At 41.8% G+C, this 18915-nt stretch overlaps 1 protein-coding gene across 3 annotated transcripts; it reads right to left on the reverse strand.

Moving 5' to 3' along the window:
• Nucleotides 1–229: 229 nt before the first annotated feature.
• On the reverse strand, nt 230–18742 carry TTF2 (transcription termination factor 2). Of its 3 annotated transcripts, XM_014878587.2 has the most exons (23): nt 18698–18742; nt 18494–18605; nt 18208–18294; nt 17033–17099; nt 14892–15851; nt 13893–14019; nt 12867–13049; nt 12502–12659; nt 11567–11648; nt 11141–11254; nt 10358–10508; nt 9575–9680; nt 8418–8608; nt 7424–7577; nt 6560–6651; nt 5761–5843; nt 5172–5311; nt 4216–4386; nt 3554–3612; nt 2536–2689; nt 2345–2427; nt 1399–1473; nt 230–576 (listed from the first exon to the last, which is right to left on the reverse strand). In XM_014878587.2, exons 1-23 carry the CDS (start codon nt 18723–18725, stop codon nt 432–434), a joined length of 3522 nt encoding a protein of 1173 aa, XP_014734073.2. In that variant the 5' UTR covers nt 18726–18742; the 3' UTR covers nt 230–431. The 3 variants fall into 3 exon arrangements, with proteins under 3 accessions (XP_014734073.2, XP_088015004.1, XP_088015003.1); XM_088158878.1 differs by lacking the exon at nt 12867–13049; XM_088158877.1 differs by lacking the exon at nt 11141–11254.
• Nucleotides 18743–18915: the final 173 nt, after the last annotated feature.

Here is an 18915-nt window from a genome sequence, read left to right on the forward strand (position 1 = left end):
CTTCCTTAATTTTGTTACTTACAATTCTGAAATTAATATATAATCTTCCGATAGAATTGTGCTCAATCTTTTTGCTTTCTTCCTGCCCATACAACCTCACTACACAACCTCTGAACTTCCCTACCTCATGTTTGTCTCCCTTGTTCTTGTTTCACATATGCCTGTACATCTCCTGTCTTGAAAAGGAAAGTTTTCTAACTAGAAGGCATTCACATAAAACCAAGAACCATTTTTGTTTCAAAACAACGGCTTAACTAAAAACTTTATTAACCTTTGGATACATGATCAATATTGAAACTAGTTATTGAAGTTGATAACTTCCCAGAGCAGTTACAAAAATGTAGTTGTTTGTTCAAAATAAATGTTGAAATCTGCAGTTACTCAGTTACAGCAGGTATAAATTATTTTCTGTTGGGTATTGCAAATGATAATTAGATGCCAAAGAGAATTTTGAGGTCAGCCAGAGTGAGCTTACTGAAGGTCTCTCCTTTGCCTGATAGAACCTGCTGGGCAAGGCCTTTCTTTTTCTTCTGGAGTTGCAGGATCTTTTCTTCTACTGTTCCTTCACAGACAAACCTAAAAGAAAAATTAAAAAGACAAAACAAAGCCACATGATCTCAAGTACTATGAAAAAGGTGTCAGTGTTATATAAACACTTCCCCAGTAAATTTCAAGAGATTCATCTTACTTAGAAATTAATAATTAGTCAATTATGTGACTGACAAAATACTTTTCCTCCCAATTTGTCTCAAACCGAGACAACCTCTGAACAGAAACCAGCTGTCCTCATATCCAACCATGAGAACATTTTAATTATAAGTCTGATGAACTTCAGGTCTCAATTTTGGTCATCTGAAGTAACAGTAATTCCGTGACAAAATCCTGTGCTTGATTATTGCCTGATAACTGATGGCACCTATTACACACAAAAATTGTACCCAAAATAACATTTTAGATTCCAGTCTTGGAATGTGCTGTACATTTCTTTCACTACTTACAAATACTTTTTCTAAAAGTCAACTTTACCACTTATTAGAAGTGCTTTATGTGATTTTTATTAGTGATGCTAGAAAGGTTCAGGCTTAGGGATCACAGTGAAAAAAACTCCACTCAATTAAGAGAAATCATTTGGTGCCCAAACTGTTCTCAGGAATGAACAAGACATTCCCAATATCCCATAGGCTGAAAAACAAACCTCTGCTAGCTGTCAGGACAGCAACATGCATGCAAGTGCCACACAGAACACATGAAAACATTTTTATCTCGGTGCCCAAAACTCAATGCCACTGTCAGACCTTGTGTCTAGCTCTAAATAGAGAAACCAAGGTCTTGTCTCACTGACTGAAGCCAGACAGTATATAAGCAGCAGCTCCTCATTCTGTTAATTAAAATGCTGACCTGTGTATCACAACATCCTTCTGCTGCCCCACACGGTAGATGCGGTCACATGCCTGGTCCTCCAGAGCAGGATTCCTACAAGGTAGTTTAAAAAAATAAAAGTTTCTTCATTTTCCTGCCATCACACAAAGCCAACTGTGTGACTGAGACCACTGGTCCATGCAGCCCCAAGTCTGGCCAACACTTGTTACTCAGAGAAAGCTGAGAGTACGTGGTGAGGAAAAAGAGCAAAGCAAAAAGGCAAATCCCAGTCAAAGAGACCATCAACTCAGGAATATTTAAATAAGAGTAAATCTATCTGACAAAGTTACAGGGAATACTTGCTGGTGTAACTTCTATATTATAGAAGCATCTCCTTAATGTAACTACTCAGCAGCTGGTTTTGCATGAGGCACATTAGTTTGCTTCTTAAGTTCTCATGAGTAACGTTTAGTTTTAAAAACCTGAAATTCTGACTTTGATGAGACAAAGCAAATATCAGGAGCTTGCACATACTCTTTTCATATGTAAAACCCAAAGGTACTCTAGCTGTGCACAGTTACTGAGTATGCTCAACACCATTGATTTGTTTCAAGCCAAATTGCCTGTAGGCATTACTGCACCATTTCCATAACTGCAAGAAATTAAGCCATGGACTGCCAAGTCCCTGGTAGCCTTCTGTGATAGAGCTGCATACCTGCTTCTTTGGATTGCTGTTATATTCCTCTATTTTTTCTTGCCCCTACAGAACTGTATTTCAGGGCAGTGAGCACTGGATGGACAAATCAGTATCTTGGATGAAGGCCATAGTAAAAAAACACTTTTCCCCAACTAGCCACTAACCCCTACTATAAGCTAAACACCTCCCTCTAAAACAGTAGCATCAGACATTACAATACATGCAGTGAAACAGCAAGCAGCATGCCCTACATATCCTCTCCAAGATGGAATTTGTATTTCCCTTTACCAGTGCATGTCAAGGAGAAAGAGATGGTTTCCTCCAGTCAAGTTCAGGCCAACGCCTCCAGCCAGCAACGATACCAACATTACCTTCAAAAGCCAAAAGAGCATTAAGGAAACTGTTTGCAGTCACAAAGTCAGACATCACAGCTGCTCACAGCAGTGCTAGGGGACTGTTTCCCCGCCCTGAATGCATACCTGAGGCCCTTCAGGATTGTTATTGAACTCCTCCACCACATCCATCCTCTGTTTGGGATTGACAGAGCCATCCACTGTGGCACACTTCAGCCCCAGGCGCTCCAGGTGCACAGCCACAACTTTGAGCATGCTCGTCCACTGAGAGACAACCACGCTGGAGAGAGAGAACAGGGAGTTCACAAACAGCTCTCTGTACTGGAACAGTTTGGTCATTGCAGTGTCTCACCCAAGGGGCTACAACAATTCAGGCACCTGTCCCCACTGCAAACTGGAGCTGAGCCCCTTCCCAATTCAGAAATAGAGGTGTAGTGGTAGAACTTGCTGTGGAAGGCTAATACCCAATAAATGTCACATAAAATAATTCCATAACTTTCACCTCTGTTTTTGGACTTTACCAAAATCCACCTCCCAACCACAAATGTGAGTCACAACACAGCTTTTTCTGCAAAAAATCAATAGCGACACCAAATTTAGATACACTCTAGCCTTTCACTCCTCAATTTCTTGAGCTAGTGAGGCAGAAACTTGTTTGATAGCTTCTTGAAAGGGAACAAAGGCAAAGTTGGTACTCCCATTCTTATGATGGGAATGATTTTTGGAAAAGACTGGAAAAAAGCTTTCTGTAAGTCCTCTGATCAATGCATTCCTTTATCCCTAACAGGTTCAGTTTTATTCTCTACTTTAGTCCTCCACTTTTTTTGGGTTGTGGGGTAGGTAAATACTTCTCATTACAACTAAATTATTCCCAATCCTGTTTCTGGAGAATAGTCTTCCTGGGCCTCAAGGCCTGAGATTTCTCACATGTTCCCTTATCTTTACACTTACCTGTATCTTAAACTCCCCTCTTTTGTCTAAGACTTTTTTTCCTCAACACTTGTGTTCAACTACTGCAGTACTGTCACGATTTTACCATACCATGAGATTTGTATTCAATTATTTTAAGCTATTTCTGCTGTTGCCAAGAAACAGTGTGCTTCTCTCAATCACTATGACTAAAGAAAAGGACATGCTTGCTAACCTTTTCTGAGGCTCTGAGTGACTCTGAATAGTTTTCAATTCGGCCAAAAGTTGAGTTATCTGCAGGTAAAAAGATCCAAAACATTAGTCTGCTTGCTCTCATAATCCAGTTCATGCTTGGATATTCTTTATTAAAAGTAGAAAGTGATGAGAATAGCTTTCCAACTGGAATTTCTTCTGTGCTTAGAGTTTGAAAAGATTTTAATAGTCATTGGTAAGAACACTCTCACCACAGACAATAGGGCCAGGAAATCAAATCATACAAGCCTGTCTTACAGATTCCAACCTTCCTGTGAGAAGTTATTGCAACCATTTATTGCAACTTCTTGTTGCCATCCCTTTTTTCTAGCTCATCACAAGCACCATGATCTCACATGCAAGCTCTTGTGAGCTTCTGGGAATCTACTGGATAAGATTTTCACTTACAGTTTTCCAGCAGTCACATTCTCACAGCTTTACTAGAAATACTCCTCAGTATGTGAGAAGTTGGAGCCTTCCCAAAGGGGTTCAGCAGGCTATCAACCTACTCATTTCATTTCATTTCAACTGGCAACTTAGCCTGATCTGCAATTACCAAGGTATGACAATTCATAAGCCATTTAAGAGGCAAAGTGCTGAAATCCAAGCTTCTCAAGGAAGGTAAAAATGCCACAACCAGAATACCTTGGTGCTCTCCCTGGTGATGTCAAAGATATCTGTTTGAAAAGCTGTGTCATTGAGGTAGACTGTTGATTTGGAACCAGGAGTCTGGAGCTCAGACAGTGTCAGAGCACCAAGTTGCTCCTCAATGGAGAGTGCAAGGCCTTCACTGTTCAAGTTAACTTGATCCAGAGCCTGTGGAAAGAATGCAAAATATGAATGGATCACAGTCAAGCCTGAGATCAAACTCAGTACTGATCCAGCCAGCACAGTATCTGCTGAGGACGCTGGGTTTGAGGATGCTATGCAATATGAATAAAGAACAATTAAGAAACACTACTGGATCAAACATTCCCTTTGGACCTTTTTTCTGCCCCAAAAGGGGCAGTGTATGGCAAGCATGTGAGCATAGCTATTTCCTGTGGTCCAGTCTCCTCAGTCTCCCCCACAGCATTTAACAACTGCAGGATGACAGATATTAGAACATAAATTCCTGCCTGTTCCCCTAATAGCTGAACTTTCTCTAGAGCTGATATATATATCAGCTATATATATTATATACATATATATATTTTTTGTTCCGAGCCAAGAACTCCTGAAAGATTAATCTGCTTCATAGAAGGCAACCTCAAAGCACTCACAAAGCTCTCCAATATACAAGCCCTTGGAACAGGCTACATTTTTGCACTTTTTAAGGCTAGGTTAAAATGAAGACTTCTTTACCATTAAAACTCTAGTTCCCTTTTTATCTGAATAAAGCTATTTCCAAAGGCAGGGCTCCCCATATAAATCATGCTGGGGAACACTTCAGTAGAAGGTAAGCCCATCTAAAACATCTTGGGCTTTAAAACAGAGTCCTTAAATTGACTCTGTTCATACTCTCATAGCTAAGAGAAACAAAGGTGTTATCAAGTCTGTTAACTTGCATAAACACTCAAAAAACCCCCAGAAATCCCCCCACATCACTACAATGCAAATACCATTTTCAGTAAGGAGAGATGGCAGCAGCACTGACGGAGCCTCAAGAGCATGGATAAGACATGGACAGTACTTGAGACCTGGGAGGCACTTTGTGAGCCTGCTAGAAATTCCTTTTGACTGACTCCAAAATCTTGTGCAACTGTTAAAGAAGGAAGACAAAACATCAAGAGCTCTTGGAGGTGTTTCCAAGTACTGCCCATTCACCTCCAGGAAGAGGTTCATGAAGAGAAATCAAGAACGAACAGGCAAGCAAATACCTGATTTAACATAGGAACCCATCAACCTCCACTTTAATTAAAAAAAGAAAAAAAGAAAACAACACAAGTCAGAGTATCATACAATAATGCTGACATATGTTATCTGAGCAACTAGACCTTTATTTCAAAGGAAATATTAGACCCAGAAGGGTTAAGATATTTTCCCAGAGCCACAACAATGAGAATACAGTTTTAGAATACTAAGGTAAGTCTTTGTAATATGAGGGGAGCATCTTCTGAAGAATTTCTGACCCCAGGTCTGTTCCCCCTTCTAAACTGTGCACTTAAAAGCCACTTTTGCAAATGTTTTCAGGGGAGGGCATGCTCAAACCTTTCTCAAAGGGGTTACCACAATCATACTCTCTGCCTTCATTTTTCTGCTCTTGTCTCTTTAGGTAGGATTGTAGTGTTGACCTATAAAAACAAGACAAAGACTGGGATTCATAGCAAGAAAAAAGGCAAGAGGGACTTGAGCTTAGCAAGCTGATGATGCATTAAGGTAAGGAAGGTTTCATTAATCATCCAGTCACAAAACAATCACAAAAAAAATCCCAGTTTTGTTTAACTTGAGTATGATCAAAACCAAAGATGCATTTTGGAAATCACAAGAGAAAGCAAGTCTGCTTTTTGAACATGAGAACACCTTTAAATGTATATTTAAAAGGAAGGAAAATTTCTTTACAATGAGACTGCTGAAAGAGCCTAGGACAACACAAAGTGATGCTGGCTTGCATTACAGCTATCTGGAGAGGCCAGCATAATTTCTAATTGTACAAGAATCACAGAGCAAAGATGATAATTCTCTCCTTTACAGGTGCTCAGACACTGTCATTTAAGAACTACTTGCTGCAATTCCAAGTCTTTGCAGTCTTGAAATCAGTGAGATTAAGTGTAAGGCTAGAACACAAAGTTCATACAAGGCAAGAACATATGGGAGAAATTAATCAGTTTTGCCTACTACCCAAACAAGCAATGCATTTTCAAACACACTAGATAGATAAATCAGAAGGGAAAAAGATTTACAGGAGTTTCTCCAAAAGTTCTCCTCATCTGAAGTGAATTTCTCTTCTGATTTCCATGTCAGTAAGAAACAAATCCACAAAATACCATATCTCTACCCACGTTCATACCTGGATCTTGCAAAGAGCACATTGTACACAGATTGCTCCTCTGCTGTAAGTTTTAACTGGTGCAAGCGTGTGCTACGCTGGGGCAGAGATACCTGAAGTGAAAACTCACAGGGATCAGATGTATGTAGTGTGAAAGTCTTAGACAGCATCACAAACAACACCAGCAATCCAAGATTTAACACAGTACTCTAAGTCTCAGAAGACAGCTGTTTATTCACTAAAGCTGTATGTATTAATGCAGTTATGACAAAACACAGACACTCACAGAACTCCATGGACCCTGGTTAACATTCACAATAAAATCTTTATTCCAGCTCATCCAATAACAAGAGGTATGAGCTACTACATATGAGCTGCTCAACAACTACCATAGAGGGATTAATTTTTGCGTTGTTAAAGTAGCTTATTTCTCATTCAAAATCAGACAGTACACCAAAACTATACCTTTTAAAGGCTTAAGACACACCTATGACCTAATACTCCATTCAACAGACTGTAAAAAGCAATGCAGAAAGCCAATGCTCCAACAGACCAGGTCCATTTGACATGTGGCAACTTGGGTTCTCAGAGATCTAGGCTAGTCCAGTGACCTAGACTAACCTTCCATTAAGTGGCCATCTACGTGCAACTACTTGGCATATTTTTGTCTGCATGGTTTATAACTGAAAGGTTTAATTATTCTCTTTAATTCTGTTTTCTGGTAAGCAAACAAAGCATCCCACAGGCATCTGCTTCTCTTGCTCAAGAGACTGCAGCAGATAAGAAGCCCCACCCATTAATAAATTTTTGCATGTAAATAACTAACTGTCTACTGCAAGGAAAACAATGGAATGATGGTATAGTTTTGGAGGGTGGAGTTCTTACCAGGGGCTTGCCAGCCAAATCCAGCTGGTCCTTAGTTCTCTGCAGTAAGAGGCTCCTGGTTAAGAGGCTTAGCCTCTCCCCTCCTTTCCTTGTGTTGTTATCTACCTGGTACTTCCACACTCTGTATTCATCAAAAGGAGAGCAACGTAGAAACCTGTGACAGGAAGGAAGGAGATATCATACCAAGGGAAGAAGAGTTCTTTACTTATTCTGGAGTGACCAAAACCAAATTCCTTGCTACCAAAACAAACTATTTCCAAATGCCGTAACTGCACGACCAAGGAGCAGTAAAACATTTCCAGTGTAATGGTGGTGATAACTTGTTTACTTAGATGTCCTACTATCACTAATACTGTAAGCACCTGTTTCTGATTCTGATTCCTCTTAGCCCGTTATGTTTCAAGTATCATCAGCAAACAAAGGACACCAAGATGCGGAGGCACTTGCCAAAAAGCATCTGTTATTTCAAAATAGCAAACTTCTTACTTGACAATTAATTTCAATTATCAAAATTAATTTCAAATGCAAGCTCTCTCCGGTTCTCCAACACCATTTGTAACCTTCCCCCCCCCTCAGCAATGAGGAGAACCTGTTTATCATTGTTCAGAAAATCCAAAGTTTTCAACCTTTCCTTCAATGCCCTTGTAGCACAACACTCCAAGAAAGTCCTCTCAGCCTGCCCTGGTAACAACAGGGATTAACTCATAAAACCTCTGTTCATTAAAATTGGTTTTGTGCATACTCATCCTGTAGACAAAGGAGATCCAAGGTAATTTGTTCTCCATGAAGGCAGAAAAGCTAAATGCAACAGCAGACACACGGTCAGCCTTGTGCAATGCCTCAATCACAGCCTTTGAAATCCAGTGCTAAGCATTAATGTAACTAATCCTACTTCTCCACATATCTTAGAGAAATCTCAAACTTAGAAACAACTTCAGCACTTCATCAGAGAAGAACTGCTAGGACTGGATCCCTGTCCATGCAGGCAGCTCACCTCAAGAGAGAGTACATGTCCAGCAAGTTATTCTGTATCGGCGTCCCAGTGACAGCCCATCTGGCACTGGCTCTCAGTTTGCACACAGCTATAGAGGTCTGAACCCGTGGGTTTTTAATATTGTGAGCTTCATCCAATATAATTCGAGCCCAAGCTACCCTGAGCAGAGGGGAACAGGGAGATGATCCACTCTGAAAGAAAAAGCAGATTATAATCTGAAGCAAAACCTAGGTTCTCCAAGGGGCCACAAGCAAACACATTTTTCCAGCAAGAAGTCTTGATGTCAGTCAGCAGCAGTTTGTGCTCTTACTGTCATGTAAGAAACAATCTCCAAAAATCATCTCTTTAAAGCTTCCACATTTAAAGTTTATAAGCCAAAAGCTACCTTATTTGCCTGATCTCTAACAATTTCTAGTATTTTGCTCGTTTTCTTGCTTTTAACATTTTATTATGTCATGTTCTTCCTTCAAAAGGTGTGTCATATCAAAGTTTTGCTATGCTGAGATGAAGGACCACATATAATTATTCTCATCTCCCAAAATTTTATAGATGCAACCTACAAGTTTTAGGAAAGTCCAGAAATTCTAGAGCTGTGCAAAGAGGTAGAAGACAGCAAGGGACTTCCTCTACACTGTGTAGTCATTTCAATCAGCACTTGGCAATCACATCATTATTTTTATAGCCCAGCCAGCACATTGCTGTCAATATTTAAAGCAGCATGGAAGCTGCCTCAGTCTCAGGTCAGACTGACCCAGAGCCTGAGCACAACAGGTTTCTGGTAATTTAGAGTGACATTAGTGCTTCGAGCAACAAAAAAAATCAAAGGGCAGATTCTACTGGTCCTTCACCTCAAAAGGAGAATGAGATTCACCATTCCATTCTTAAAATTACTTCTTAAGATATTTCAACTCTATTCAATGTAGCATATTCTATAATCCTACAGAACAGATATCTTGTGAATATATCTGTTCTTGCTGCACCTCACAGCACTTTCATCATTTTGCTTTTACAAAAATAATCCACAGGGGCTTATTTAAAAAAAAAAAAAAAATCAAGCTGCTGCTCACTGTATCACACATAAGGTGCTACTTCAAACAAAAATGGTTTGCAACACCTCAGAACAAAACCTTAAGGCAATTCCCCATTTTGGCTCTCACCTCCACACCATGGTCCTGAGCAGGGACTTCCCCCTCCTCTTTGCTTGTGGGAATCTCCTTGGAGAGAAGGCTGTAGGTTGTGACAACAACATCATATCCAGAAAGCCTGAATGAAGAGAAAGTAGTAATCAGGAGCAAGAACAAATAAGGAATTCACTTTGCAAGAGAGACTAAAGACATGCTGAGGAATGCATTTAAGAACTACGCAGCACTACACGAGCTAAAATGCTGAGTTTTACAGAAAACTGAGCTTTATTGCAGTCAAACAGGAAGGATGCACTGTCCCCATTTAATGGATACTGGAAGCAGACACATCAAGCTCAAGATGACAATAAAAGCCCATTGACCAAAATGCACACCACATGGCATGAGCCCTGCTGAGAGCCTGGCATCCAGGAATACTGCTCAGCATGGCCTGAGGAGGTCTAGAAAACACACTCATCTATATGTACAGCTGATAGAAAGTACAACAACAAAGCACAAGCATGGAAGAAACTGGCACTGACAATCTTTGCAAGCAAGAGATATTTTACAGAATAAACACCTATTTTTTTGTTATCAGAAGCAGCAATAGCCTCCACCAGAACCACAGGCAAAGGCCATAAATGTTTTACTAAATACACCTTGACAGCACACGTCAGCCTGACTTTCTAGACCTTCCACATCTCAATACCCCATGTTCTCTCATCATTCTACATCCACTGAATTTCAATTTTGATAAACACAATCTCTTGCTACATAGTATTTTGCTTTTCTTGGTCATATTTATGGTTTAGCACTTACACCTCTGCATGCTTATCTCGATTTGGCCCGTGGTACAAATAGACCCTCAGTTTGCCAAAGCCCACGCGTCTCTCAATCTCTTTCTTCCAGTGATGGATCAAGGATGCAGGACAAATGACTAAAGTGCCATGGGAAGGGACAACAGTGCAGTCTAAAAGAAAATATTGCAGACAGGTTTCAATGTCTTCACATTAGACTAGAACAAAGACAGAATTTTTGGAAATTCACAACTGAGAAGAGTGTCCAACCAGTTCCATGAGAATACAGACAGTACAGACTGTAGACACAGAAGCAATACTCCTTAAAAAAGTACTAATATCCCCAGTGTCTGTGGACAAGATAAAAGTAAACTTTGGGAGAGTGTTGGAAAGAAAAAAAGATTAATCACAGGGTGGTGAATAGTAGCTATTTTAAGTCCTTATGAAAAACTATTATTTTATATTTTATATATTAGCATATATTTTAAAAAATGAAACCTTTTGCAAACCCAGCATATGCTGGCTTTAACTATTTCGGGAAAACAGTGGGAAAAAAAATCCCCAAACAATATAAGGTAATGAATTGGAAAACCCTACACATCCAATGGAAGACAAAAATGACCCTGATCAAGAGAAAGGCCATGCAAGGAAGTACAGTAAAATTTAGCCAAATAGAAGTTTCCTGAAGAAGGAAAGTGAGCACAGATAGTATATTGTTCTATAACCCCTTAACCTGTAATGCTATAGGCATTTCAGTGGCACTTCATCATAATGTATGTGCTGTAGGATGGGAGTAATTCTGTACCATTTTTGGATAACCATATTTCTAACGTCTCCTTTCTTTTTTCTGTCTTCAGCTGCTTCTGGGCCAGAATGAGAGCAATCATTGTTAGGGTCTTCCCCAAGCCCATGTCATCCGCTGCAAAAAGATGCATGCAAGTTATCACCTGCAGAAATGAGCTCCCTTGAATCTACGCTGAGGGAAATACTACAACAGAAAGTGCCCTGGGGAACCCAGAAGATCAAAAAATACACAGATGGAAATTTCATACAATTTCAAGTTATGATTTAGTAATTGGTTAACAGCTGTACTTGGTAATAGGGCACAGAAAACAAACCCATTTGACATGTCTACAAAATAACCAGTTACTGGCCTCCAGCTAAGTTACACACAAAACTCTGCTGCCATAGATCTGCTCCACAAAATCCACATTGCCATTCTGCTGCTCACCCAGAATTCCTCCACACGGCTTCTGATTCTCTCTCCAGAGGAGCCATGCAAGCGCCTGTTTCTGGTGCTGCAGCAGTGGGACCTGAGGGGGTGAATGAGAGAGAGGATTTGAAGGAAATGCCTGGCAAAATTTAGACACTTCTGCTTCCTGTACCAATTATCCTGTTCAACTGTTTTACTACAATCCTACTAAAAGTTTACCTACCTGCTCTTTCCACACGGGCTGGGATACCCAAGGTAAGCAACTTCTGAAGACAGGTCAGCAGTACCATGGAGGAGTCTTTCTAATGCTGCCTGCACTAACCAGCTTAGTGCCTCAGAGTACCCTCAGAGAGCAGACAGTGATGTCTTGTTCAACTGGAAAATCCACCCCAGACTACCTTGCTTATAATAGCTATCCTTGTCAAGGAAAGGGATTGAGAACACCTCCCCTTTTCTCACTTAGTCCAAGACTCCTACAGACTTTGAAACAGGAAGAGGGACTATATACTACCATCACAGGACACTCAGTAGCCTTCCCCACCACTGAAAAGGTCCCAAGACAATGTGACAAGTAACACAACATACAGGCATCTACACACCATCCTGTAGAGGCATGTGCCTTTGTTCCAATACCTTGCATATAACCTCAAACAGATCAGAACTACCTACTCTGGAGCCCATCACGTTGCATGAACTCAGTCACCTGCAACACTTTTTTGAAATACTACTTCTTATAGCTCACCAGGAAGAATGAACAATGAGGTTCTCAGCCTGTTCCTCGCACCTCTGTTCTGCCAGTCATGAACAAACAACACAGATGGAATGTAATTAGATCATCTCCTTCCAGCAGGATGCAAAGTAGGTCAAAGTGGGAAGGAAGGAATGCTCTAGGGTACCACTCAGAAGTTATGATTCATTCATCAGCATGACAACTTTCCTGCTTGCCAACCCACCTTCAGTCCAGAGGGATCTTTAGCTGCTGTCTCCTCTGTTGGACAGGATTCTAGAGATTTGTGAAGATGATTAATAGCCTCAAATGTGGCACTGTGTACAGCTCTGATTCGGTCTTCAGTCATTCTTCCCTCATACAGAGTCTGCACACCAACACTCACTGCAAAGATACAGTACCAGAGACATGTTTACAGAGCTAATTTTCCCAAATAGATCTTTCACCTCAGAGATTGAGTTCAGTGGCTACAGATGCTTGAGGGACAGTATGCAGTAACAGGTACTCTTGCATGTATCCACAAGTTGCAGGATTATTTAAGAATAGTATTCAACAGTGTCCTCTGTAATGACAAAGTCTTTCTATACTTACTTCCAAAACTTTGGCCACTGGAACCCAAAGTAGCAGTAGCTGAGGGGTGACTGTGTAAGCCTGCAGTGGCCTTTGCTGTAGGATCCTGGAACGGGAGTGGCATTATCAACTTTGTACCACCCGGCCTACCAACTGGGTTAGACAAAGCTTCTTCATGGCAGCTGCTGCTTGTGCTATCCTGCCCTTAAAGAGAAAGGAATCACAGGCTGACAAGGTTGCACAGTGAACCTCAGAGCCTTGCTCTACAGCCCAGAGAAGTCTTCATTTTGCCCAGTAGTCTGCTTGCAAAATACTATGAAGTGGTGACACCAGTTCAGTAGCAGACTCCCACATCACATGAGCCACTGCAACTACCAACGTGTGCTCTTGGCCTGCTGCTGTGACAGGCAAGGAGTCCAGCTCCTGCCTCAGTATGTGCTTTACAGCAACACAGTGAACTCTGCAACTGTCATCAGAGTAGTACAGACGAGGCAAATTTTGCACTCTGTTCCCAGATGATTTATTAATTTTGAAGACATGTCTCTTGTCAATATTTTGAACAAAAAAACTATTGAAACATCCAGGAATAAATGGGCCAAGAGCTCATGAACTTTTCTCTCTCAGGAATGGCACAATGGAAGCTGCTCGTTTTTAATCTGGTAACTGGAATATTCAGTGACAAGAGCATGCATGAACAGCACAGTTCCAGAATGCAACAGCAGGATCTAACACTTCATTTGCATGTTCTCATAGAGATACCTGCCTCAATCATGTAGCCAAAGCTGGAAACCTAGATCCTAATTGTGGGAGGACACTCCCTTGGGAAGCCACCATATTATAGAGGAAATATTTGAGTTGTTCCATTCATCTGCTCCCAGACATGTATTTTCCAATTAACATTCTTCATCTTCAGTAAATCTCAACAGATGTTTTATAGACCACAAGCCATATATAAGTTTATGCTATATGTCCTCCATATTAATAACCATTTTAAGACAAACTGTTTTGAAAACTTCTGGAGCCGAGAAAAAAAAAAAAAAGCCCTACCTTTTTCACTTGTATCTGCTGTTGAAATGTTAAGAGCACTGAGTGCAGCTTCCAAATCCTGCACTTGCTTTAATAACCGTTCCCCTTTATCTGGCAGCAACTGAACGTTCACTGTAGCCAATGTACTCTGCAAAAAAGAAAGAAACCAAAACCTGAGTGTGGTTACCAAGATCTCTCCCAACACAGAACAATCAGGTCAGAAGTCTAAGAAGAACTAATCTTATCCCATTTTGATTTGTATTTTGATACTGTTCTGTAATCTCCAAAAGCTTTCAAGTGCCATTCACTGCAATTAAACAGTCTTTTAGTAGAAACACTAACTAACCATTAGTGTTCTTTAGAAAATATGGAAGGACACACAGACTCCTCTTTTTTATGAAACAGGTAGTCAGGTGAGTCAGACAAACATCTCTCAAAACATCCACAACATTTAACCTATTTCCACCTTTCTATGCTTGCACCAGCAACAGTTCTGACTTTATTTCAAGGTTGTTCTGAACTCTCGAGAAACCAGAGGGTTCATAATAAAAACTGTAAAACACAGTGATTGGCAATTATTGAAAAAAGAAAGCAAAGAGGCAGGTAGTTTATTTCACCCGAGTGTGAGCTTCCATAGCTAGATCACTCTTATTGCACAAGGCCAAGAGAGGCTACTGGAAATAGCCATGTTGTTTACAAAGGTTTACAAACTAGCTGTGCATTATTCCATTTTATGCAAATTACTTTTAGGGTAAAGGACAAGACACAACCTCAGGTAGGTCAAAACTGAACATCCCCAAAGGCAGAAGACTGTATTACCTTAGACGTAACTGGTTTTTATTTGCTTAATACAACCAGTCTGTACATAGGCTGAATTCCCTCCCATGCCACATCTTCTTAAACCCGATTTTGAGTTTCTGCTGTGAGGAGAAACCATATTCTGATGCCTGTCACGAGTAAGGGAAGTCACCTTGAAAACAGAACAATAAACCCCCCCAAATAATAGCTGCAATAAATGACCTTTTTCTGTTTCAGCTGGACTGCAAGATGGTTATGAAGCACTTTAGGGTCCTGGGGTCCTTCCATGTGATGTGATGCTGGTGCTCCTGGCAAAGATGTCCCCTGCATACTCTTTCCTGATTTTCCTGAAGGAATCTCAACTGATTTGTCAGGTTTACTTTTACCTGATGAGGAACAAACAAATTGTACTTCATCACTGTCACTGCCAGTGCCAGAGGCTTCACCAGGAGGCTGTGGCAGCTCTTGTCCGAGCTGTGCCTTGAGCAGCTCTGCCTCTGCCCCTCCCCTCAGGGCAGCACACTGCGGTGCCGACTGTGCTCCTGCTGGGGAAGGGGCATCGTCCTTAGACACTGTCTTCGTGTCACCGTTTTTCTGACCAGTGCAATCTTTCTCCCTTGTTTCGTTATCTCTACAACTTTTTAAGCTTTTTTCTCCAAGCTGCTCCTCTCCTGGAGGCTTGTTACTTGTACTTTGCTTTCCAAGATTTAGTGGCAAGAGTTTTGATCTTGCACCTGGCTCCTTGCCCACAGAATCAGAATTCTTGGATTCCCTGCCACTGCCACCGTATTTCTCTTCCTCTGGAAGTGTCTTTTTCCCTTTCCTGGTCTCAGAAAGGCAAAGTTTAGATTCAGACACTGTAATTGCCTGAAGTTCTGGGTCACTTTTACTTCCTGTGGATGTTTTCTTTTCATTTTTGAGCTCTTCAAGAGGGGCTGTCTCTATGGAGGAATCAGAGGTTGATTTCTTTTCTTTATGTGACACCGACACACACTCATTCTCTGCATTAACTCCTTTTTCTTTACTTTCCTCTCCGTTTCTTTGCTTCATTTGTTTCCAGGATGACAGTGCACAATTCTTGTCTAGCACTTTGAATGGATTTCTTTGGCTAGTAGGATTGAAGAAAGGTACTGCTCCGGGCTGAGATTCCAAGGGTTTTGACGCTTCACTAGCCTTTGGATCCTGCAATATGTACATGGTTGTAAATGCTAATGTACAAATTATTAAAGCCTGTTAATAACACACACAACTTGATCACTTCAAGCAAGATTTCATCCTCTACCAAGATCATCTTTCCTATAATTTTAACAGAATCAGGATAAATATTTCATATGAAATCCAAAACGGAACAGCTGGTTTTCTACTTTCTGTGCCATTCCTATTGTGTTTTGGGATCAAATCCCAATAGCACAATCTCTGGAAAAGAGGATGTTGGGGGTTGACTGCTTCCCTTTTCTTTCTGTGGAATTTCTCCCATTGTTATGCTAAGTAATTGTGACTACACCTTAAAATGATAGATAATGTTCTCTCTTAGGGGGGTGGGTGGAGGGGGAGGGAGGGGAACCGGAAAAGGAAAGGTGGGATGGGGGTCTGGAGCGGGGGACTCTCTCTCGCTTGGCTCGTGGAGTGGAAGGACAGCCCGGGGCTCCGGTCTGGCATCTCCCCTGCCATCCCAGCACTGAGATCCACGCTCCCTGCCGTTGGGCATCGCTCTGCTGCTCTCCCACCTCACCCTACTATCTCCGGACACTCTGCTGAGCACCACGACTGACACAGTGAGGGGGAGTCACTTTCCCATCCCCTCTCACCCCTGGGCCGCCGCCATCACCCAGCCCTCTTCAACTGCGCGGGACCTGCCCTGCCCCCACAGCACCGGTAACAGCACAGGGAGACGGCCTGCGGCCAGAAGGGACTGGAGCGGAGCTAGACTGTTCTGTTGTCATTTTTTATAGCTGTTGTTGTTTTTTCTGCCTTGTTAGACATCAGTAAAGAACTGTTACCCTTATCCCCACATCTCCTGCCTGAAGGCTTCTGATTTGGACCTAAAATAATTAAAAGGGAGGGGGTTGCATTCCGCATCTCAGGAAGGGGGTTCTTGCCTTTCCTTAGACCATACCTGTCTTTCAAACCAAGACAGAGGACAACCAGGAATTAAATCCAGGTTTCTTCTAAGACAAGAATAATGACTACTTCAGATAACTTAGGAGAAAGAAGCCTCATTTAGAGGAGGGCAGGCCTGATACACTTCTTAGTTGGAAAATATAAAATCTCCCACAAAGTAGTTTCAGAGATGATTATGATATATGGAATGAAAAGTCATGTCGGAATAAGGCGATACTATAATACAAACAAAAGACTCATACCTGCCATGGGACACTTCCACACCATTTCTTCCCATTCAACTTACTCTTAAGGCACCGATAAAACAACCTACCAAGGATTAAAACAAGATTTCAATCCCAGGAGCCAGTAAAGAAGCTCTAAGCATTCTTTTAAGAGTACTATGCACCAAAAATCACAGACAAGTTCTACTAACCTGTACTTTACATTCAGACCTTTGCATAAAAAAAGGCCATGAACACTGGCAACGGAGCCTTGAACAGGAGTAGTGTTCTCTGATAAAGATTCCTAGGGTTTGGGGGGGATTTTTAATTTTAGCAATAGAAGAGTAACTGCTCAGGCAAAAAATACTGTCTATATTTAGAGCCTTAGAAGCATCTTATGATTTCAAGGTGCAAGGAAACAGTTCTTCTTTTAGTTACATTGCACAAGTCACCTCATCTTTAAAGCAATTCAGGGACAGAAATACTTTGGATGTGATTTCTTTTTTAAACTAGCAGCCAACCAGGACTGCTGCAAGGACTTTATCAGAATTAACATAGATGAATTTGATGCTGAATTGGACGACCACAGAGCCATGTTCAATTCTGTTAAAAACAAACATTATCTGATGAGCCAGGTTTATACCTGGATATATATTTACTGGATACAACTGCTAATAAAAGTGGCAAACATTTGGAAACAGGGTAAGTGAAGGCCTCGGGGCTTGATGACACTCTTCAATTTTAGAAGGAAACTGCAAGTCACTCACCATCAAACAATTCCAAATGTTTCAACATATGCAATAAACCTGTTTCCACTTTGAATGACTAGTAATTCAGCTCTCTGACTTGTTCGTAAATAATAAAGAGACCTAAGACCCTCCTGATCCTAAGAATAACCATCTTTATTTTTAAAAGGCAGCATCCTACAAAATAAGTCTTCAAAGATGCCATAAAAATGAGATCCTCTAATAGGAGCCCTCCTTTCCCCACAGAATACAGATACAGCTTAGGTGGATGTTAAATCCTCCTTACAGAAAAACTACGTAATCACAGGAACCAAGTTATCTGATGTGTAACTGTAAAAACTAAACGACCATTAGTCAGAATCAGTTTGAGAAGATTATTTTAAGCACTGAACATAGGGTAAAGAAGGAACATTGATTTTACCCGTCTGAAGGCAGACATCCAGTTCTTTAAAAATTTGAGGAACTTACTGGTATTTATCTTTGTCCGGCTGCTGCACCAGGACTTGCAGTTCCACCACGCATCCCTCATGGATCAAGCAGTGAGAAGGAGGAACCCTAAAAGGAGGAAAGGAGAAGCGGAAGAACGTAGACAAGACGAAACTACCACCGCAAAACAATCACTTGCGACAAAACAAAGGCTACGCAAGAAAACAAGTTTGCAACTGCTGACACAGCAGCGAACTTCCCGCAGGACAGCCAAGTGTGTATCCCCTGTACCACCGTCCCCCTCCTGCCGCCCCTACCCTGCACCTACGGCGCTGGGAGGACGAAGCCACAGGCAGCAGAGCTCTGCGTCCCGCACACGTAGAAGCTCTTCCCTTTGTTGGGGCCATCGCGGACGCCCGTTTTCAGGAAGCACAGAGACCCTGCGGAGTGGAGAATAGCAGAACTTATCAGGCCGAGCCCCACCCCCCCCTCCCCACACCTCTTCTCATGGGGACCCCGGGCCGGCCCTCACCGTGCTCGTCGCACCGCACAGCCTCCATAGCCGCGTGTGCCCGCCCTTTGAAGCGGCCAATCCCTCCGGCCCGGCGCTCCCACCAATCAGCACGGGGCAGGGGCGGGGCACGGGGCGGGGCAGCCAATCGCTGCTGCGCTGCGCGCTACCCTCGCGCACAGACCCGGCGCCCCCGGGGGCGGGAGCAGAGACAATGGAGGGCGTGACCACTCCGTAAC

Source organism: Sturnus vulgaris, chromosome 2 (assembly GCF_052056855.1).
Source record: "Sturnus vulgaris isolate bStuVul1 chromosome 2, bStuVul1.hap1, whole genome shotgun sequence".
NCBI classification, from domain to species: Eukaryota; Metazoa; Chordata; class Aves; order Passeriformes; family Sturnidae; genus Sturnus; species Sturnus vulgaris.